This window comes from Geospiza fortis, unplaced genomic scaffold (genome assembly GCF_000277835.1).
Source record: "Geospiza fortis unplaced genomic scaffold, GeoFor_1.0 scaffold171, whole genome shotgun sequence".
NCBI lineage: Eukaryota > Metazoa > Chordata > Aves > Passeriformes > Thraupidae > Geospiza > Geospiza fortis.
This window is the reverse complement of record NW_005054313.1, coordinates 2,462,312-2,485,460: the sequence shown is the minus strand read 5'-3', so window position 1 is coordinate 2,485,460 and position 23,149 is coordinate 2,462,312. Positions and strand designations below refer to the sequence as shown.

At 38.5% G+C, this 23,149-nt stretch overlaps 1 protein-coding gene across 3 annotated transcripts in view; it reads left to right on the top strand.

Annotated features, from left to right (window-relative positions):
* ADAMTSL3 (ADAMTS like 3) overlaps positions 1-23,149 on the top strand; it is a 168,953-nt gene that overhangs the window by 14,003 nt on the left and 131,801 nt on the right. For all 3 annotated transcript variants that reach the window (XR_004081612.1, XM_031055984.1, XM_031055983.1), the window contains exon 2: positions 13,845-13,964. Coding sequence is in view for 2 of the 3 variants with exons in the window: in XM_031055984.1 (XP_030911844.1) it covers positions 13,845-13,964 (120 nt within the window). In the remaining variant the exon portion in view is untranslated. The remainder of the gene's footprint in view (positions 1-13,844; positions 13,965-23,149) is intronic.

Here is a 23,149-nt window from a genome sequence, read left to right as displayed (position 1 = left end):
GTGTTGTGGTTGTCTTTAGTCTGAGAAGTTATAGATGGATAGGGCAAAAGGAATATTCTGCAATTAAATAAAAGGGCAGATGAATTTATTTCCCTCCCTTTGCACAGTCCATTGTTCTTGGATTCTGTCTGTATTTTGAAAAGTCTTAGAATGCTAAAGACAAACATATGAGAATCTGGAACCATGCTAAAGCTTTAGATACTGAGCTGTTAGGGTTGGCCTCCGAGCTCACATTAGCTTGTACTGGCAAACTAAGAGCTGACTGTGGATAAGAAAATTCAGGGGAGGTTATTGCCACAGATCCTTCCCAAAGTGCTCAGGAATAGTTGAAAAATATTCTGTAGGAATAGTGCCCCTCTGTAAATCTTTAAAATTAAACTATTCTGTCAAGAATGCTGTCTAACCTTAAGTGCAAATGGTAGTGGTAAAAGAGCAGCTGCTAGGTATACAAGAGTAGGTGATCTTGCACCACTGGTTAGACATGAGGCATGTATTGGGGACCCCACATTTCCCCTGGCCCTGGCTGCTTTTAAAAGTAGTGAGCAGATTATCCCATGTCCTACAAGAGGCATGACAGTCTTTCAAAAGACAAGGTCAAGGGGAAAACCCAAGATTGTGTACTCTTTCAGAATCCAGTATATAAAAGCTGGTTTTGAAAAGCTTTTCCTTAGTAGTCATCCTACTTCTGAGGAAAATAGTGGTGTTTTCCACTTGGCTGGAGCAGGAGAGGCTGAATGAGTGGCCTTCAAAGGATGTCCATGGCTCTTAGAGCTGATTGCTCATTTTGCATGCAAGGTAAATGTGTTTGAGATTTGATTGTACCAGCAGCAACAATAAGAGTCAGTCCCTCCACAGCCTTTATTGTTCAATCAGGAGGGTTTTTCACTACAGTCTGTGCTTTGTATCCAGTCGTGGATCTCCAAGTTCAGCTGCTGGTAGGTTCAGTGAAATGCCAGTAACTTGGTACCTGCTGAAAAGTTATCACTTCCTCCAGTTACCTTCTTCAAACTGCTGGTAAAGAGAAGGAAATGACCATTTATCCTACTGTCCATCTGCTATGCCATCATAAACTCCAGAGCGATGTTCCGGAGTAAAATTATTCTGTTAAATTTCCTGTAGAAAGACAATCATAATTGGAAAGCAGTGCATGACTTATGACCTGTCTCAGCTCATCTGTCCTGGGAACCATCCATTGTGCATCCACATCTGCTCCTGTACACCCACACAGGATGGGAAGATATTCCTCCACAGGAAGGTCTTCCGTTCCCTCCGAGTGCAGGTGGTATGTATTGGCAAACCCTCTCTTGTGGACGTGGGGGCCAAGTTCCCAGAGCAGTGCACACAGAGAGGAGGAATTCACTCAGCTGCTAGAATGAGAATACAAGATGAGTGAGCAGGAATTCAATCACAGGGCCCATCTTTCCGTGCTCCTTCTGTGATAACTCTTTCACTCACTTCTACTTGCTACTTGTTGCATTTGAAATATTGACTATTAGGAGACTAAAATTACTATATAATGGGATCAGTCACAAGGAAGACACTTGGTACTTAAAATATTTAAAGAAAATGCAGAGCATTTAATAGGGCATCATATGTTTTTAAATTCCAAAACTCTAGACAATGGCTTGCCTTTGAATTACAGATGTTCCTGAGTGCTGTCCATTTTTTATCCTTTATTTGTTCATTGAATGCCTTTCTGTAATCACCTGGATCAAAATTTCTTTGCTGGACATGGAAGATGGGTGATAAAGTTGTAGTGTTGAAACTACCCTGATTAGAGCAGGCCCCCTGTTCTGAATTAGCAGTTTCTATTTTCATTTTATGTCTGACTTGCTCAGCTGTGTCTTTTAACACTTCAGCAATTCTGCTTCATTCAGAGGATTTATTTCATTCTTTCCAGCAGCAGGGCCTGTGTTTATCTTTTCTCACCTCAGTAAGAGCCCTTTCCCCTTCACCGTATCAGTCCTCCAGCATTACTGTACACATTGCAGAGAAGAATAAAAATGAGTCATTAAACTAATGACCATTAGTTTTAACAGTTGTCAGTGAACAGATGCCTGCAGTGCCTGTCATGTGAGCTTTTAATTGCTCTGGGGTTTGCTGCTAAAGCAGAGTAATCTAAGTAGTGGCTTATTACTGAGCATACATGTGAAATGCTGTCAGTTAGTGCTGGTAAATGAGTTGTGACCAGGAAGGGAACAATCTTCAAGCTAATGGTTGGTCCTCTTACACAGTTGCATTATTTGGTTTTTGTTCTGGCGTTGAACCTTTTTCTAGTTAGCATTTAATTTCTAATGCTGCATAGTGTGTCTGGCTCAGCACAACACACAGTTAAAACTTTGCTCTGCTTGAGATGCTTTCACTGGCAAGAGAGAAAGATGAAATATACTTGAACAACCACCCTTTCTCCCTTGCAAAAAGTGAGAGGAAGCTGAAAAATGGACGGATCATAAATATCAAGACTGGCATCACTGGACTGAAGGAATAGTTAAGCTGAGATTTAAATGTAGCTAAATTAGAGAGCTTGGAGAAGTGAGTTGCAGTCTTTGAACAGTGGGCCTCAGTCTGGGAAACCATTTCAGCAGTAGCACATCAGGTGGGAATGATGATGCTGGAAGTCACTGTCAATAATGTCAAAGTGGCAGACAGATGGTAAGACAAAAGTAATTTCTTAGGGAAAAATGGTTTACTATGAAGTAGCATGCTTTGCCTCATGGTGTATCAGAATTCCTGACACCAGTAAAGCACAAAAAGCTTAAAACCTTTAGAGTATTTGCTGAAGTGTGCTTGAGACTTAGAAACTGCGTGCTATGAACAGTTTCTTTTGGGAATTTCTTTTTAAAATCGTGCTGAAGCAGGTGTGCACACGTGGAGGGCGCTTGGCTGAAAGGCATTCACCTCATGTGCCTTATTAATAGCCTTAAACCAACATTCCTACAGCAGAACCATGACCATTTAACTGCTTCCTTATTGTGAAAATGTGCCTGACCAACTCAATGTGCAAGGCTGCTCAGTCCATAAACCCTGCAAAGGGACTCATTGCAATGGAGAAAGAAGAGTAGACAAGGAACTGGGTTAATATCTCTAAAATTATCAGAAGTAGTGGAAAACTAGCAGTGGAAAAATCACATTTTCCTCACCATATGTTAAATGCATTTGTGTGCTGAGCTGTTGGAAATCCTAAGTGAGCTTGGGAGTGAACATCTGGCTGGGGCATTTCTCTGCAGTCTGGTTTCTTCCAGGTGAGAGAGGATTCATCAGCTAGAGGTAACAGGGAGGAGAACCACTTGGAATATTTGCACTCTTATTCAGGGTGGTCTGTCTTTGTGAGCAGAATTTTGGGATACACTCCCTCTGCAGCCCCTGCTTAAAGAAATGTTGATAAGATGGTAGCAGGTGGTCCTGATGCTCTGCTGAGGAGGGTGGATGAGGAGCAGTGTTAGCCCAAGCTCTCCTGTGGCACTCACAGGACTATTCAGTCGTTGAGAAGCTTTTTGATGGTAGATATTGATTATCAGAAGATTTCTCTCTTCCTGATCTGTCCAAGTTGATTAGTTGCATGACCTTTTGGCTTCTCCTACTTGATTTTTGCGTTATTTGATCTTAGAGTTGTGCAAAAGATGTATTTTTGTTCTGAGAAACTATTCCAGTTCTTGGTGGCTGAGAGTTTGCCTGCTTCAATTTCTATTATGAGAATTTGTAGTTATTTACAGTAGCAGAGCAATTCCAGAGCAATTCCATCCATTTCATCTACCTGTTTTGTTTGTGATAAACACTACACTGTTGCTGATGACAACACTGTATGAACAGCATGCAATGAGGAAAAATCACTAATGCTAGGGCAGCCTTTTCTGGGGGCTGAATACTTGCCAATTTGTCCCTGCCACCTGAATCAGAAGCAGATGTAGAGACTGAGGGCAGGGAGAAAACTCTGTCATTACAGAGCAGTGGAAGGCATGGCAGTGCCCTGCAATATGTGACAGTCACTGTTCAGGTTTCCTCACATGACAAAAGCCTCTGGTTTTAATTGCACCCACGAACAACTTTAATGCCAAAATCTTCAGCATTTAGCTCTGAAGTGTATAGTGGCTTAGGAGTCTTTTTTTTTCCCCCTAAGTGCCGTGGTTTTAATACCATTCCATCACCCCACACATTTCCCTTCTTTGTGTTTTCATTATGCAACAGGAATTCTCTTAAAAATCTGGATCTGCCACTAGCTCTAGCAGGTGTTTGGCTTCTGAGTGCCAGAGTTTTTTTCTTCACACAGCTTATGGATGAGAATTTCACTGCCCTCAGGCACAATTTCAACTGCAGTATATGAAAAGCATGTTACTGTGTCAGTTCAAATTATATCACTATTAAAGAAAAAACTCAAAAGGAAATTAAATATAAATAATCATACTAACATAACATAACATTAATAACATTAAGGTTATAATTTAAATTAAAAAGAATTGGGAAAATCTGAGTCAGAAGTCCCAGACTCTCCTGAGAGTGGCCATTGTAAACGAGGATATTGACAACTTTGAGTCACACAATATGGCTTGATGAATAGTACAATAATACTGGAATATATAAGAATTAAGTGTATTTTTTAGTTCTGTATAATATACTGTGTGAGAGCTAAGTATTGTGGGAAGTCTTGCATTCCCTCACCCTTATCCTGTTTATCGGATGGTGCTAAGACTCTTTTGCTGTGCCCCACAGTGTCCTAGGTCCCATTTTGCTCACATATAAATACACAAATTGCTGCCACCTCTATTGCCTTTCTTGGGGTGTTGAGACCTGCATGAAGAAAAGTTAGTCATATGTGGTGGAAGGGATTTTTCCTTAAATCCTGAATCCTGCTGTCACACCAGTGTGGGCATGTCACTGTGGCCAGGTGAAAACAAAGAGGCATTTCACAAGGCCTGTGCAGAATTGTTAACAGAATCATGCCATGAAGTTTCATTCGCCCAGAATTTTTGCTTTACGTTAGATTTTAGGAGGATTTTTGTTAAACTGCAGCTTTCCTGGGAGCATTCACATCTTTCTGGTAACCTTTCTTGAGCATTATTAGAGTAGTTATCCAGTCTGGATACTGGGGAAGGCAATGAGGAGGAAGTAATTTATTAGAAAAGGGGAATGTTGGACTTGCAAGCCAATTGGGTGCTGTTTATCTCACTAGGAAAGGATTAGGCTTCTACAGCTTCTTGTTCTTCTTATGAGGCCTCTATTCATCAATATTTTGTGGTGTTACTGAGTAATCCTGAGGCCTGTGTTAGTGCATAGGGTGTCTTGGCCCTTCATGGAGGAGGCTTCTTCCACCCATTAAAGGAATGACCCTGTGTCCTTTCTCATTTCATTTTGTTCTTTCCTTTGCTCCTTAAGCAATGTGAATCTTCATTCAGTGCATGTGTTGATTTGTTGAGCTTTATGATCCAGCTGCTTCTGACAGCAATCTTACGTAGCCTTAAACTATTCTTCTTCCTTGCCTTTTGTGAAGAAATCTGCAGTTCCTCAAAGATTATGCTCCCACTCTCCTCCAGTTTGTAACTGGACCTGTAACTGGGATCACAGGCAAGCAGGGTTGTGAGTTTCCTGCAAAGGAGTGCAGTTGTCAGCAGCTTGTCAGTTTAACAACAAAATAAATCCTTCACACGTGGTGTTCATGATAAAGGACACTAACAAAATGTCCTGGATTTGGCTGCATGGAGTTAATTTTCCACCTGGTAGCTGGAGTGGTGCTGTATTGTGGATTTAGGACGAGAATAATGTTGTTTTGGTTGTCACTGAGCAGTGCTTTCACTAAGCTGAGGACTTTCCATCTTACACTGTCCTGCCAGCCAGGAGGCTGCACAAGAAATTGGGAGGGGGCACAGCCAGGACAGGTGAGTCCCAGTGGCCACTGGGATGTCCCATGCTGGGTGGGAACAAACTGAACAATAAAACTGTGGAAAATGGGCCAGGAGCGGGTGGCTGATGCTCAGGGACTGGCTTGGCATTTGTCAGCAAATCTGAGCAGTTGCACTGGGCATCCCTTGTTTTGTACATTTTTTTATCATCATTATTATTGTTTTATTTTCTTTTTTTGTCCTGTTAAACTGTCTTTATCTCAGGCCAGGAATTTTGCCTTTTTCCTGATTATTTCCCCCATCCTGCTGTGAGGGGTGAGTGTCTGTGTGGTGTTTAGCTGCCTGTCAGGTTAAACTGCAACATGAAACTTTAAAATAATATTACAGATTATCCCACTTTCTTTGCTAAGAATGCTCATAGTACTTTTGTGATGTATTTTTTCTGTGGGGATCACGAGAGCCTTTAGAAACTGTCAGTGAATAAAAGGTAGAGTTTCATGAGAATATGCTCCAATAATACTGAAAGGACTGACTTTATGACAAGAATTTTACCAATTATTAGGTTACTAAATAAGGAATAAAAAGATTTTGTCTGGAATAATGGAACATATGGTGAAAGAGGTGATAAAAAATATCTTTTTAGGATTCAGTCACTTGTGTCTGTCTTGCAAGATTTTTAAAAGGGGTTTAAGTGAAATACTATTTTCTATCTCATTTCCAGATATTCCTTCCTTTCACTGTTTCATCACAGAGGAGAGTTGATAAAGGGGATTCAATCTTAAACAAAAAAGGCTGAAAACATCCCCCAACCATTTCCATGTCCTCAAAGCACAAGCTTTGGGGAACATGCAGGTAGAATCTTCACTCACCAGTGTAGATTCTTTTATCTAGATACTATAAAATTACTTTTCTCTTGGATCTAAACATAGCTATGCCCCTTCCCCATTCCCCAAGGCTAAGCTAAAGACTTGGGCAAATAATTGGGTATTGCATATTTTGGAAGCAGGATCTGATCCACAGTCACTAACTTTCTGACAATAATTGGAAGTGAACTGCTTTGGGGTTATCTTCTCTGGGTGCTGAATTTTCCCCCTTGGCTCTTATTTATACAAAACTAGAGAGAACTGAGCAAGCAGTGCAAGTTATGTTGCAAGGGATGCTGTGCTGCTGCAGCTGGATTTGGGCCCTGGTTCTGTCAGAGGGTCCCTGGGAGCTTTGCCACTGATATCCCTGGGAGCGGCTTCGGTCTGCTGGTGCTGCTCTTTTTAGAGCAAATTTTAGGCACATCTGATCAATTCTTTGGAAAGAAGGCAGAGTCTGCCTAACACAGAGTTTAGAAGAAGCTTCACTGGAAGTAGGAAAATTTCAGGGTTCATGTTTCTTTTAGAAATATGAAGCGAAGTCGATATTTAAGCTGGGTTTTTAAAGTAAATGGAGTTTTGGCTAAATACTGCTGCAGCCTTTCAGTGAAATGTTTAATCTTTTAGCCAGACAATAACAAGAGAAAACATAAGTAATTGTTGATAAATATCCAAAAACTTAATCACTAGTATAAATTTTAGAGGGTGCAGAAAAAGATATTTTGAAATGTGTTGATCTCAGTCTGCAGCCCAAGCTATGCCAAAGAAAATGTATTTACATTTAATCAAGAAAAATGGTGGTAGAAATGTCCTTTTGAAAAGACTGAAAGACGGGATCTTAATTAAAAAACTAAATGCTGTCCATTGTTCTTCCTGTTTCAGTGTTGGCTTGAAGTTGTACAAACGGAGAGCCTGAAGAGAGGTTTAGGCTGAGCACTTTTGCTCTGGTGACGTGATCTCAAACACACTGCAGTCACTGGAACGGCTCCGAGTGCTCCAACGGGCGCAGGATGCTTTGAGCAGCAGAGGTGATGTAGGCAGTTGCTTTCTTGCAGCTGTGAATATGATTATAGTTACAGCTTAGGTTCAGTTTTCAGTGATAGACACTTCAAACAATAGCTGAACTATCATTTTCTAAGTTGCTTGCTGGCAGTGTTTTACTGTGGAAAAATGGTGGCTTATCCAAAATATTTAAGAATTGTCTTTTGCTTATCTTTATATGTATCTTCAACTCAGAGGCACATTTTTCCAAGCTTGTTTTATTTCTTCATGTTCAAGCCAGCCTAGAATGAGAGATGAGAGGAAAAATCATTAGATTTGGGCTTAAATCAGACATGTCTTAAGTCTGCTTTTAATACAGAATAAACATGGAAGAGCAATCCCTGAGTCTCCCACTCTATTTCAGTCCCCAGCAGAGCTTTTGACTCAGTGTTTCAGATTGTCTCAGTTGTGACTTCCCTGATGAAATCTGACAGCCAAATTTTCTTTCAGGATTCTTCTATGAAGAAGTGCTTGACTTCAGTTCAGCCAAGTCCTCTTTCATTTTTCTAGGAGAAATGACATTTATACTTTAATTCCGATTTGAAATGCTGGCCTCTTAGTTTAATATTAATAATTAAATAATTGGCCTGGTCTGCAGAAAAGTTGAGCTGCTGGCAGCTTCTGTGGAAACTCAGTTCCCTTGCAGGGTCTTTAAGTGTTTCAGAGTGTCTAGCATTAGGAAGCTGTTTCTGTAGATCTTGGCCGTGACAAAAGCTGATCTGACTCTCACTAGATATTTATTCATCAGGATTGCTTGCTCTGGAGATAGCTGAGGTTCTGAACTGTTAGTGTGACATTGTTTATCTGGAAATACACTTTTTCATGTTGTGATGAAGCTGGAGTGCAGTGCTCAATCTAACGTTTTTGTATTGGAGTCCTTGAAAATCCATTAAACTAAACTGCTACTTAGCTGGTATATTACTTCCCTGGGGCGTAAATCAAATGCTGCAGCAGCTCAGGAGACACATATTTAACTTGAATTAAATGGGAATACACACATTTTGGTATCTGATTGGACTTGCTGTGCATATTAATCTGACAAACATGTACTTACAAGTCATTAAGAATGCAGATAGTTTTTCTCATTTTGCTTTTCTCATATTTTTTCCCCCTAAAACAATGATTTTGGAAATGAATGCTGCCCATTTTCTGCTTCCAACAAGAACTAATAAAAGAGCCACAAAACTATGGAAAGCAAACTGCCTTCACTGTATTTCTCTTTTCTTTACAGAATTTACTTTGGGCAGGGTAATGCACTTGTGCATAACTGTAAAGCTTTTGTTGATTGGACCTTTTATCTTTTGTCTTTGTTTCTTTTTAAAAGTAAGATATTGAGGCAGTTTCAGGAAGAACATGGTATTTGTCATTTTCAGCATTTGAAATAGATAATTTTGAAGCTTTCCTCTGCATTACTTCAGTTTGCTCTCATTATGCTCCCAATTTTAGCAAGGACACAGGCCTAATTAGGTAGTGACTGATTTAAGTCTAGGTAATGTTTATATGTATTAAGTGTACATAAAAGGAAGAGTTCTTACTTTTCTCTGTATGTGGTTCTTGGTGCTAAGAAAGTCTAAAATTAAAAATTCTTCTCTGAAATATTAATGCTTTATTTCTAATTATGTTCAAGTAATTTCTTTGAGATGTTACACCTCTGTTTTCTCATTTTCTTGACCTTCACAGCTCAGATTTAATAGAAAGCTTTCTTTCTAAAGCTGCTGCTGTCTACATGTAAATATGGAACCATCAAGTCTCCTCGTGGCTGTGATTAAGTAGAATAGTAGCATGCTATTATGAGGTTTGGTTGAGCTTTGTCTTGGCCTTAGTATCAAATTATCTCCAGGAACTGTAGACTAAACTAGATTTTTTAATTTATCTGAAATTACAATGGCAGTTTAAATCCTTGGATGAAATTTTTACTCTCTAACTTGAAAAGAATGACCAATGATTAATATTTATAATTTTTAGTAATGGAAAACTCTAGTGATTTGATAATTTTAAGTAAGCTGGATGAAAATAGCTAACATGAATCCTGGGTATTAGGGAAATAAAGAGCAGTTAAAGTACTTTTCATTGTGTGGTGGTTTCAGAATGTGCCAGTGGGATTCATTTTGGGTCAAACAAACCAGAAGTTGTGCCCCAGCAGAACCTCCTGCTCAGTCCCTCCCAGCCTTGCTGCTTGCTAATGGCAGCATTGGAAGCACTCAGTGACCATTCCTCTCAATAATAAAATAAAATCCTCAAATCCTCATCTCCAGCAGCTTCTAGTCAGTGTTCTGCAGAGCAATGAAACTGTGCAGCAGCAGAGGCAACGTGCAGCTCTTGGTGGAAGGAGATCTAAAATCCAGAGCTTGGATACAGGCAGCTCTTTGTGTCTTGTGCAATTGAAAGTGGAAGAGTAATTTGGCCTTTCAGCACTCGGGTGGGGAGTGGTGAGTGAGGAAGCAATCACAGCCTGACATCAAAGCTGTGCTCCAGCATAATAAAGGCTTGAATAAAGCCAGTGCCTTTCACACTTCCCCCTTCTGCTGATCAGGACAGTTCTCCTTGATCACATAGCTAGAAGGATGTAGCATGGAAGGCCTTATATTTTCAGTTTCTGACTAATAAGTTACGTGTCCTAATTGACTAGGAAGATTTTCAAACACTGATCTGTTTCCAATTTTTATATTTATTTTTTGTCAGTAGGTAATATATACTTCCTTGCTACGTGATATGTTAATGTCAGGGAGTTTTATGTAGTGATTTGTATTATATCTGCTTTGGCTACGTTATCACCTTCTACTGTCTTCATATGCTTAAGATCATAAAAGCTGGTTTAAAATGCCTGCTTTAAATCTTAAGTGTACTTGTAACTTGACACATTTAATTTAAAGCTATTGAGATTAAACTGGCCATTAAACAGACCTAAAGCACTAGCATGAAATGTAATTGTTTTCTGAAGCTTGCACTTACAGTCTTTACTTTAAAACGTGAATTTATATCAGATTAGCTAAGTCATTCAGAGATGATCTCAAATACACTATAAACCCACAGACTGTTGAAATTTGAATTATGTTTAAGCCAAAGTACCCATAGAAATATAAAAGCCTCATAAGGAGCATTGGTGGATTCCTCAGTGGGGAATAAAATGGACTAAGTAGAAACATTCTATTTTGTGTTCAGTACAATGTATGAATGAAAGTGCATTGGGAACATGAAGCTTATTTGGAGGTGCCTGCAGCTAGCTGGTAAAAATGTTTTTCTGCTGCTTTGGTGAGTGGATACAAAAGAGTTCTTTGAACATTTGAATATTTGACTTTTTAAAAATTAACTTTTCAATTTGGGTTGTTTATCAGATGCACGTCATTTATTTCAACATCAGTTTGCTATGACAGCAGATAGTGTGTTCTTAGTGGTTTGTTTTTTTTGTTTTGTTTTTAATTAATTGCTTGGCTGTATTCTTACTCAATTTATACCAGACAGGTAGCAGTACCTATTGCTGCAGCTGACAATCACTTTCCATTGTAACCTCCTGTGTTACCTTATAAAATATCTGCATTTTACACTGAATTTTTCCATGCTTGGAAGCCAGATATTGCTTGTCTGAATCTAGCAAGCATTCCTCTGCTCCTCAAGTGCATAGCTACTCATGAGCTTTTCACAAAAAAATGGAATGTGTGTTAGAAACCCCTAGTTTTTCTTGTTATGTTTTTCAAATTGCTATTTCAGCTTCAAATATTGGCATGCATTATAGTCAAAGCATAATACTGATTAATGTCCAAAGACTTTATGTTTTAAATATTTAAGCTACAAAGATGAGAAATGCAAACAAGGTTACTGCTATGTATCCTACTGACAAATTTGTTTATGAGAGATTAGGCAACAGTGTGATATATACAATTAGCTAAGAAATATGATGGGGTAATTTTGATTCTCTTCTGCCTGTAAATTAGGAAAATCTTCCAAAAATATTGTTATTAATCACTAGCACTTAACAGGTTTCTTTACCAAAGTATTCTACAAATAGAAACTAAACAATGCACTATTAAGATAGGTCAGTAGGTGTTGTAATTGTTTTACACCTGGCAAAACCGAGGTAGAAATGATAAGTACTTTAATCCAGGCCACTCGAGATTTAGAATGCATCTCTCTCATCCATTAGCCCTGTGCTGAAATCCCAGGATGACATCACTGCCGTGTTCCCTCGCAGAGGATCTGTGCATAGCCCAGTGAAAGCAGGGGAAGGATGCCAGATTATGTCAGCCCCTCTCCTGTCTGGGCTGTGCCTCATGTCAAGGCTTGCATCAGCTGCAGCCAGCTCAGGTTCTGCAGCAAGCAGCACTGCAGACCTCTTCTGGTGGCCTTATGGGGAAACTGTTGTTACCAAATGTGGATTTGTTCTCCATATTTTATTACTTAATTACGCATCAATAAGGGCAGTTGGCTCAAGTGTAGAAGGGGGATCTCTGCTGCAATAAGCTTTATAAAAATGTAAGGATAATACGGTGTGAATATGAATTACTCTTATGTAGGCCTGATGAAAAAATCCTCTTTACAATCTTGTTCAGTCTTGCATGCTGAAATGTGACCTTTACCCTAGTCTAGACATGTCCTTTGCAAGCTATTTCTAGTTTATATGAAGACTGCTTGATTTAAACCAAGTATGTTAATCTGATGCTGTCATGACTGATGAGGTTTGCAGTCTGAGATGCTGACAGCTCTCAACAGAGTAAGCAAAAGCCCTGTAAGCTTCTCCAGACCATCCTGCAAATGACATGCCATCTGCTTTTTATGAGATAACTTGTGAGCTTCAGAAGGTGAACTTAATGCAAGAGAGAAAGTGCAGTAGGTCTTACCTTCCTTTTCCACCACGAAGTGCTTTAAATTATGTTGATTGCTTTAGGAATCTCTATTTAGCTGGCACCTATATTTGGTACAGCTCTAGCCAAGAGTCTAGAAACTGGGCGATGGCATCTGTCAGCTTTCATGTGAAATTGCTGTGTAAATGTCAAAATATACAGTTTAATTACACCCCTATTTATTAAGTTTATTCATTGGTAAATGTCCAGCAGTAACTTGCACATTTCAGGCCTTTTTTTCTTCCCTGAAGGGTTTCAACCTTTTAGAAGGGAATGTTCATCTCCTTGCCCTGTCCTCACTACACAGCTGGACTCAATATTCTGCATTCAAAAGATGATTGCTTATTTTCTCTTGTATACAAACCAGTTGGCTTCTCAGGACAGTGTTAAATGCAGGAGGAACAAGGGCAGAAAAGTCTGTGAATAACATTTGCTGCATATCTGGGTTGCTTGAGACCTCCAGTGCAGGGAGATGCTGCTGGCCCAGCACGGGCTGGGTGTGCTGAGCAGCCTCAGGTGTGCTGTGATGGCTCACCAGGCACAGATCCTCCAAACAAAAGCTGTGTCTGATCAGACAGACGTCAGACAGCCCAGCTGGAGGTGCCAGCTATGATTCTGACAGAATTAACTCCTCTGTAGCTTGAAATGAGCCCTTTTTTCTTTCCCAGCCTGTACTCAAATGCTTTTCCCCAGTTGTGAATAGCATCCTGAACTAATATGGAGCACTGCCTGTGTTCACTCCAGTCATTCCTATTTCTTCCTTGCAGTAATATCTTCCTGCAAGATAGGAAAGTAATTCATAGTGTCATGGCTTCCTATTGGACTAGATGAGCCCTCAAGATATTTTCCAAGCTGAGTTAATCTATGATTCTGTCTTTTTTTCTTCCTGTAAAAATAAAATATGTTGCATTTAAGAAAAAGCCTGTTACCTGCAGTAGTCACTTCTGTAGTGAAGTGTATGAGGACAAAGAAAGTGTAACATTGCTTTTTGAATGTCTTTGAGCAGTGATGTTTGCTAAGCCAGAGATGATCTCCTTTGGTTCAGTAGATTATTCTGCAATTGAGGCATCTTGGTTTGAACCTCTGTAGGCGTTTAGTGTGTCTCCATCACAGCAAAATATCCACCCAGAAATACCATGCCTTAAAACACAACCCTTTTTTTTTCCCTCCAGAAGTTCACGTCTGGATTTTGTAATTATATGCATAGTTTTTAAAAAAAAATTACTTGTGTTTGTAGTAGGTGTAACATGACCTCTCTGATTTCCTTACAGACAAGAGCAGAGCAGTCCCAAGGTGCATACTTCCTGCCCGAGTTTGCACTTTCTCCACAGGGGAGTTTTCTTGAGGACACCACGGGGGAGCAGTTCCTCACTTACCGTTATGATGACCAGGTCAGTGTGCCGTGTGTGAAAATTGTACAAATTGATTGGTTCATGTAACTCTGAGACAAAGATTGCTGTGGAACAGGTTAAGATGGAGAGCGTGTCTTATCTTTTGAAGGCACATCAAATTTATAGCAAGTTGAATGATAGCACGTTATACAACATCCAAATTAAGGCACTCAGTTTCATAATTAATAAATGAAAACACTTTTGGAAATATTAATAGGATGTAATGGAGACAAAAGCAGCAATATTTTAGTGATGTGTTAATAGATGTTTATAGTTACATCTGCAGAATGTGTAGAATTAGAAGTTATTGCCCTTTCTGTGAATTGTTTGACTCAATTTATTTTGTTTAATGGAAAAATAAGTGTCAGGCAGATTTTGCATTTTCCAGCTTGTGAAAAGTCAGAATATTGTATTAGTTCATGAAGTTTTTGTAAGGGAAGGTTGGGCAAATTATAAAGAAACAAATGGGAATAATGAATGGAACAGTGTTTAGAAAGAAACAAATTATATTTTTTAAGGTTAAAAATTTTTAATGCTTTCTCCAGACTCATAGAAACATTATGTTAAACATGGAATATAGATATAAATGTAAAGAAAGCAACATGAAAGAAATGCTGTTAATCTTGGCAAAAGATCTGAAGTAAACCTAGGAAATGTGTGGCGTGCTGTGGAAATTTACTCATAACACAATGTGTTCCAGGAGTCAGTTGAATTTCACATCAAAACTCTCTGAATTACATTCATAGACACTTACAGTACATTTCTTAATGTAAGATGAGGGAGTTTGTTAGGAAACACTCCCTGTAGATGTGAGAGAAGAGCCAGACTTCCCCTGCATCCCAAGGTGTGGTTCTGTCAGTGATGAGCAGATTTATTTTGAAAGTTGGGCTCCTTGCAGGAGCTACTTGAAGAAAACAATTTGCTCATCACTATCCTAAAAGAGAGAACTGAGGTGAGTTTATTTGAGCTTTAAACTGACAATGTTTTTAGATAGAAGGAAGCAGAAAAGCTACCATAGAAATCATGCTGAGCCACTGTGAACTATTTGAATTTAGTTTAAATGTTTACAATAATTCATACTTTTGCTTCCCTAGAAGGTCTTGATTATCAACAGAAAAGGTTCTTGGATAAGACCTTCCTTGGACTAAACACCTGGGAAAGCAATAACTTACAGGACAGTAAAATGCAGCTGCAACTCAGGCTGCATTTAATGACAGTAGTTGAAAAACACTATAAAGGTTATACACTTTGATCGGAATAGTTTCCATTTAATGGAGCACGTTTTCGAGAAGATGATAAATCAAATATAACAGAGGCTTAGTCTGAGTCTTTGACTAGACTGTTTGGACTATGTGAATAATATAGCTGATTAAAAAACAAACAAAATGAATCCCCTTGAAAAAGCCTCAAATACCAGCATAGCTCTGTGCAGAAGCCAGTTCAAAGCCCAATTCCATTTGATGGAAAGAATTCCATTTGCTGGAAAGTTTTCCATTAATTCCATTGAGATCTGAGTTGGATCTAGGATATGGCCAGCTTCTGTTCTTTCATAAATGTGATTTAGTTTTGAAGCCTGCTCTTCCCAGACACTTAGCAGTATGAAATTTAGTTTGAATTCCTGGAACTGAAAGTGGTGCTGAAACATCAAAATGTTAAAAGTAAAAGCAACTGTATTAGCAGTAGTTTCTTTTGAAGAAAATTCAGTCCCTAAGCATTATTTATTGAAAGTTACAAATACATTGAGTGCAGATGGGAACTGATCTGTATCTCTAGCTTTATCTTCCTGCAACTATACAAGGATTTCTTTGGTGAATAAAAAGATTTTCCTTAATTCTCTAGGAAATTAATCATAGGTTTGTAATAGTATGCAGTTACAATTACATTTTTGCTGAAATGCTAATACAAAACTCAGTTGTATCATTGGTCAAACTGGGTAAGAAAACTAGATTTTCTGTGCTTCACTCAACTCTTTCTTATGACATTTATTGGTATGAATGGATGGAAATCTTAAAACCAGAGGGTGAAAATCCTTCTTTGGGTAATCTCTTGAATTTTTATAAGCTGGAATGGGTGCATTTGAGACATGATAAATGTCATAAGAATACACAGGTGAATAAAAAGAGAGAAATATATATACATTAAAAAGCCCATTTTAACCTATCCAACACACATGGAATCAGTACTGGAAGGTTACCACATAAATAAAGAATACATCAGCATCTTCTCACACACCTTAATTCCTTAATTTAGTTTAGTAATTCATTTTCTGTCTTGCCCTACTGTGAAGGGCTGCTGGCCTTTGGGAAATACATTCCTTCCTTTTCCCTGATGTCCAGAATTGTCCTCTGGGCATCCCCACAGAGTCCTGGTGTTCCTGTGCATCCCAAGTTACACCTGAAAATTGGCAAATTGAAATAACCTTGTGTACTTACAACCTCTGTTCTTTTGGCTAGCCAGTCTTGAGACACTTGCAGGAAAACCATCTATCCCTATCTTCCCAGTGTGCCCTTTTCCCCCTTGTGCTGTTCCTTTTCTCCAGGCCAGTAAAATTTCCAGTGAGAGATGGATAATATTTTTACATAGCAGCATCATCATCGTCATGATCCAAGATTAGTTTTCTTACATCCTCCAAACACAGGAATGTTTCAAAGGGGTTTTCTTTGGCTGTTGTGTGTGATATTTTTCAAGCAGGGAGCCAGTTTAATCAGAATCATTCATTCCTTTGTTAGTAAGTAATCTCAGTAAAATAGAACTAGCTGTTACTTAAATATTCAAAAGTATTTGCTATCTGAAATGACAAGCTTACAGTTTGAAATGAAAGATGAGTAAATATTCATAGGAACACACTGTACTCTGCTCTAGCCCAGCAGAATTGCACATGGATTCATGTTGTACATGCAAGATAGTACATTTTGTTCTGGGTTAATCTGGCAGGACTGCGCTCTCATTTTTGTACAGGACTGCACTAACCTCTTTGCATATTTTGTTGCTCTATGTGTATTTAAGAATTACATGCAGATGAAATTCTTTGGCTAGATATTTTCAAAATTCAGTGAATATCTTTCTTACCACTTCTATGACTATAGAGGAAAATACCTTTAAAGATCTGATTAAATACGGACGCTCTGATTCACTGAGTGACATCTGCATACAGTGGGACATTACAGTTTTGACACATTTATTGCTGTATCTTCAGGGAAAAACAGTGATTCAAAGCAAATGCTTCTCAGGGATCCCAAAGAACAGAAATGTAGAAATGTTTAAATTGAACATTTTCTAAAGGCTTCTGTATTGTTGACCATATGATGTCTTGTATCAGTGCATTGCACCCTTTATTTCTGAGATTCTACTGAGTCAATGCAATTTAAACCTAACTTGGTACCAAATAGATTTTGATGCAAAGCCAAAGGCTTCAACTGCTGTAAGAAATCTGAGATTAAAAAAAATATGGCCCCTCTTACCATTCATGAAAATAATTAAATAACTGAATGAATGTCTGAAAATAAATTAAATTATTAAATGAATATACAAGTAATAGCCCTTTCTCCAGCTTTGAGATAAATGTTGAACCTTGCCATAAGGAACAATTTCCTAGTATTCTTTCTGATTGCTTTTGGCTTTTCACCTTTTAATCTACTAGAAGGAATTTTTTTCTTTTCCAAAATACTAGTAGTACTGGAAAGCTTTCTTGCAGAAATAAAATGTTCTTGTTTTCTGACACTTAAGGTATTGCTTCCAAGTATTAAAACCATTCCATATGACGGACCACCAAGAAGGACAGCAGTGAAAACTTGGTTGGGCTGAATGTGTTTGAAGTACATTTCCACTTTGATTGGCTGGCTGGCTGAGAGTTCTCTTGGGGGTGTGGGTAAAAAAGGGGAGGAAAAAAGAAAATAAGTTTATCTTTAAAGAGAGAAAATGTTTGCTTGACCAGTTAGCTTTCTAGTTGACCTTGGTTCTTCTAAATTGCATGATGTTTACCAACTTAAACTCACAGGAATGGCCTGATTCTGGAATTAGACATATGGCTCTAAGTAGTCCAATCTTGGCAAAGAAATCTTATGTTTCTAAACAAATATTAATGAAAATCTGCACTATCAGGCTTGTGTTTAGCTATACAAGGTAAGTCTGTTTTCAACTAGATGTGCAAGTAATACCCAGGCTGCAGGTGCTACAGTTCATTTAATACCTGCTCTTTCTTTGGGTTTGCTAGCAAAGTGCCTTGTTATACAGTGAATGCCAAAATCAGGAAAATATTCTCATTAATGCCTTGTCTTCCACAAATAGAAATAGTCTGTCTTGGCTTCTGATTTCTCGCAGGGAAAAGGAGCATGACAATTAAAGTATTAATTTGAAAAAATGCAGTGGAACCCAGGATCTGAATTACTTCAAAAATTAATATTGAAGTAAACTGATGGAACCTATTACTCCACCTTTTAATTTGTAGTCCAGCAGCAATACCTATTTGTGTCTGTTCTAAAAGCTTTTCCTATTACACCTAGGAAACTCTTGTGTGGGCAGCAGTTGTCTTGTGGGTCTCACTGGGCTGACAGACATATTTCCAGGATTTCCTTCATCTCTTTCCCCATTCCACCTGCTGCTGATTGTCCTCCTCCCTGTTCTGCCTCTGGAGGGGTACCTGAGTCGCAGCCTGGCTTCGAGTGTCAGCAGCTGCCTGGCTTCTGCTCCCAGTCTGAGCCTTTTTATTCCCTTCCCGGGTAGTTTGCATCTAAATCACCAGAGAAATGGAGCCACGCGTTTTCAGGCTTGGGGATGAGTCATGTAAAGGACATTACTGCAAATTAACACATCAGTGAAGACAAGCTCTAATCCCGGGAAGGGAGGAAGATTTGTAGTTGGTGGCTCACTTGCTACCCATGCACATAAAGCTTCAGTACTCTGATTTGAGTACTCTGAAACTTGTGTTTTCCTCTGGCAAGCCATTTTTGTTGATACCCTAAAAAAGCATTCAGAACTATTAAAAAGGCTTAACATCTTGAATCTCAATGTCTAGCTCTTCATTTAGAGATTTTTTTTTGAATAAACAAACTGTTTTCAAGTGGCCACAAACTATTTCAGGAATTCTCCTATAATGAAAACATTCCACTATGGAACACTTGGTGGTTTCATTTGTGTATTTGGAGAAGGAACTGATAAACTTAGTTTTATCCAAGCACCAGAATTGCAACCACTAATATGTGCCTGTGGGAATTTCAGCACTGTGCTAGAAATTCTCCTTTTCTGCTATGTAGAGGACTGACCTTGCAGTCCTCATTCAGCCAGTCTGCTGATATTAGAATAACACTGATTTCACTGACTTGAGTCCTGCAAGTCTTTCCATTCTCTTAGCTAGGACACCTTGTGTAAGTAACAAATTACTAGGTCCGGTTTGTGGTACTCCCTACTAATCCTACAGATGTCTGTAATGAGTTTATAATCATATTTAAGGAGTTTACAGCCATGTGTTTGTGAGGCTGTGTGAAGATAAAAGGCATCGTTTGGTGTTTCTCTGAAAATTTAACTGAAGGTGATGTTAGGTGTTCCCTAATATTTTTCATTCTATTCCTTTTTTATATATATATACCTTTATTTCTTTTGTTCACGTTTAATTTTGGTGTCTATTTTTTTAAGGGTCTGTTTTTTCGTTGCGGTTTTTTTTGGTAAGGAAGTTAGCTCCATAATCAACTGAAATGTGTTTCTGATTTGGAGTGGAAAGGAGGCAAGGATTAAGAGAAAATGAAAACCACTTACAATTTCAGGCAAAACTACTCTTAGAGAGACTGGTACTGCATAAGTCAGGCATGATCCTATTCAAACAATACTTTTGTTTAGGCTAATTGCTGGCTGGAAGTGTGTGAGCAGCATATGCACGAGTAATTATATCATTACTTGTGTGTGATAGGCTGCTTAGTGAACTGAAAAGTGTTTTTAAATAGTTCTGTTTATTGGCAAACTGAATGGGGAACTGGCACTTCTTAAAAGCACCAACTACCATTTTTAGTTCAGGGTTTTGTTGTTCGGAGAAAATAGTGGAACTGCTGTTTGCAGCCCATGTTTCTTTGTGCACTAGGAATTACAGACTCCCTTGTTTTCTATTACAGCCTCAGTCGCAGCCCTGCCAAAGGTCTCTGTGTGTAAATCATACTTACAGAAGCCAGTAGGTCTTCACCTTGTGCAGCATAACAGCCTTCACAGGGAATCTGCAGAAAACACATTTTAGATCATTTCAATTTGGACCAAATGCATTCCAAGAGGCTGTAATCCTATTCCACCAAGTTTTGTGGTGAAACTCACTGGCCTGGGTCTGTAGTCCTCCTGTGGCTGTGTGATACTGACCTCAGCAGCTGGCAGAGCATTCCCAGGTAGCAGAAGTGACCCCTCGTTTGCAAGGTCATCCCCCAGAATGATTTGTCAAGGAAGAAAGGAGAATGGACAAAACTTTTAGTTGTTTGTCTTCTTGCTCCCCTGGATGCTGGACAGATACTGGGGCTGCTCTGGTGGATGATAAAAGGGTATGCAGGGGGTACTGATTTTCTTCCTTTTCTCTTAGACATACTTTTGGGGCCACAAATTGATGTTCATTCAGTTTGAGTTTGAGCTACATAGAAAAACCCACTTTAATACTAAGTACCTTTCTTTTCTAGCATCTCTACCATGAGCAGTTTTCATAAAAGTCTGAAATGTTTAAACTTACATTCAGTGTTTCATGTTGTAATGTTTGCAATTCTAAGTTTTCTCAAATATGCTTTTAATTTCTAGCCATAGATTAAAAGTATTTTTTAAATTATTAATATTATTTTTTTAACTTTTCATTCTCCAAGGAGCAGGTAGCAGGATGTGTACTTGGGCAAACATTCTACTCTAAAGTCTTTAACTCAATTCTGTACACTGGGCTAGTAACAGGACACCTGATGAATTAGCATTATACAGATAGGTGCTCATTTGGCATTCTTTAGAGGAGCCCAATGATTAAATCGTGAGAGATTGATACAATGCAATGTGAATTCCCCACTGACCTCCTCATGCCCCTGGTGAACTTCCAGAAGTTGGTAAATGATCTTACCCAAGAATTCTGACATTGATAAAGGCTTAGGTTCAGCCTTCTAAATTAAGACTGAAAGGTCTGGAGGTAACAGAAATAATCCCATGCTTGCACAGTAGTGCTGCTATCATCTATCAATAAGAGTTCATTGAGATACACTAGAGAAGTACTTCTAAATCAAAAAGATATATTTTAAGTACTGTGGGAAATGCAGTGCTTGGAACTGGAAAGTCATTCTTCAGATATACATGGTGAGAGGATGTTTTAGGCTGATAAAGCCTGATGGTGCATTAATCACTTGGCTTATACAGCACAAACATTTTGGAACTGTTTTTTCTCTGGTCTTAAACAAGGAAAGAGCAGATTGTATTTAGTTTTTTGATAATTCAGCTAAATTTGTTGAACTTCTTGAGCTGTTTAAGCTCCTGTTAAATTTTGCACAAATGAGAAGATAAAATTGTTTTGCTGAATTTTTCATGAAGGATGAGTGTGATCAATATGGATTTTGTTTTTTCTGTGTCCTTTCTGCCAGAGATAACATTTAAAGCCCTGTGAGAGTTTATAGCAGCTTCTTCCTTTTAACATGAAAATTCTTAGTAAAAAATTGAAAGAAATTTCAGTTTATGCTGTCCCTAGAATAATGATTTAGAAAATGCTTGTTTGATAAAATGTTTCATCCCATGTTAAGGTGTTTCTGATAGAATTACATTGTTTTGCAAAGCAGTGGGTAATTTAAACAGCATTTAAATTGTGGAGCATGTGGATAATATCCCTCACATCCTTAACAGTCATCCTTTCAGCCCTGTCCAGCATAGGAAAATTATTTATAGGAGAGACTGAATGTCACAATGACCCTTTTAGTAGAGACGTACTTGAACCTAAATTTCTTCCAGTTTGTATACCACTAATGTAGAAGATGAAGTGAAAAATCTTCTTTTAAAAATCCGCATCTTTTGGCTTTGTTTCTAGATTGGCTTTGTTTCTAGAAACAGGTTAAGTGCTTCCTGATGTCATTAACACTTGCACAATGAACCAGGCTTGGGACAACTAAAGAACAATCTCTTTACCCATTCCAACAGTAATTTTGCTCTTTACTGTTTCAAAATAACTGTCAGAATTGCCAATTAAACCTAAATTATTTCTACTATTAGACTTCAGATGCTATTTTCTTACACAGAAGAAATGAATTATCAATTAATTATCAATTTTGGCAATAACAGGAAAAATGGTAGATGTGGGTTCATTGAGAGGATCACCCCTGACAACTGTATTTTTCATTTTCAGAGCTTGGAATGTATTTCAGGCTGTGGTACTGTAGGATCTGAGGCATTTTAATTCTCCTGATGTGCAGCACCCTGGTGCTGTGTGTGTCAGGTGTAGGTGTAGCTTCCCACCAGCGCTTCTGCTGAGCCTTGGCTTGGAGCCTTAGGGGTACAGAGCGTCCATGACTTTCAGAAACAAAACTGGGAGAGTTTGTATTTTTTAAAAAAAGTGTATGGAATTTGTTACTCATTTTTTCATCTTATGGAAGCTCTGATTTTTTTCTTCATTCTTCTTCTGTTTTATATAAAGCAGTTGCTTGCTATATTGTTTGGACCATAAGCTATTGCTATTTACTAATCCCTTTAAACGATTTCCTCCTAGAAAACACAAACTTTGGGTGCTACTTCCAGCATGCAGGATGTCCTGTGAATGTCAATGGATTTTTTTGCATGTCTGAAACTGTTTACAGAAATAAATGCTTGCATGGGATTTGAGGCAGTAGTTGGAGGTGCTCAGTGCTTGGTTGAGTGTTTAGCATGGTCTTTGGTAAAGGGTAATGCTGGATTGGAATATGAGCCTTAAGTACTGTAGTGTATTTGACACAAATTGTGGGTCCCACATTTTGTGGAATGATTGGCAAATCAGATATTCCCTTTTATTCTCTGTGTTTTTTCCCCCACTTTCCCATGGACAGGCAACTGTTATGCTGATTCTTGGTCTGGAAGGAAAGGCAGTCAGGCCTCTGAGAACTGGAAACAATCTGGACTTTTTTAAATACTCTTAAGACTATAAAATCTGACCTCTTTCTAGTAGAGCCTATGTAATCTAGCTTTATAAAATTATCTCATTGGTAGTAAATTTTTTGTTTGTTTGTGTTATA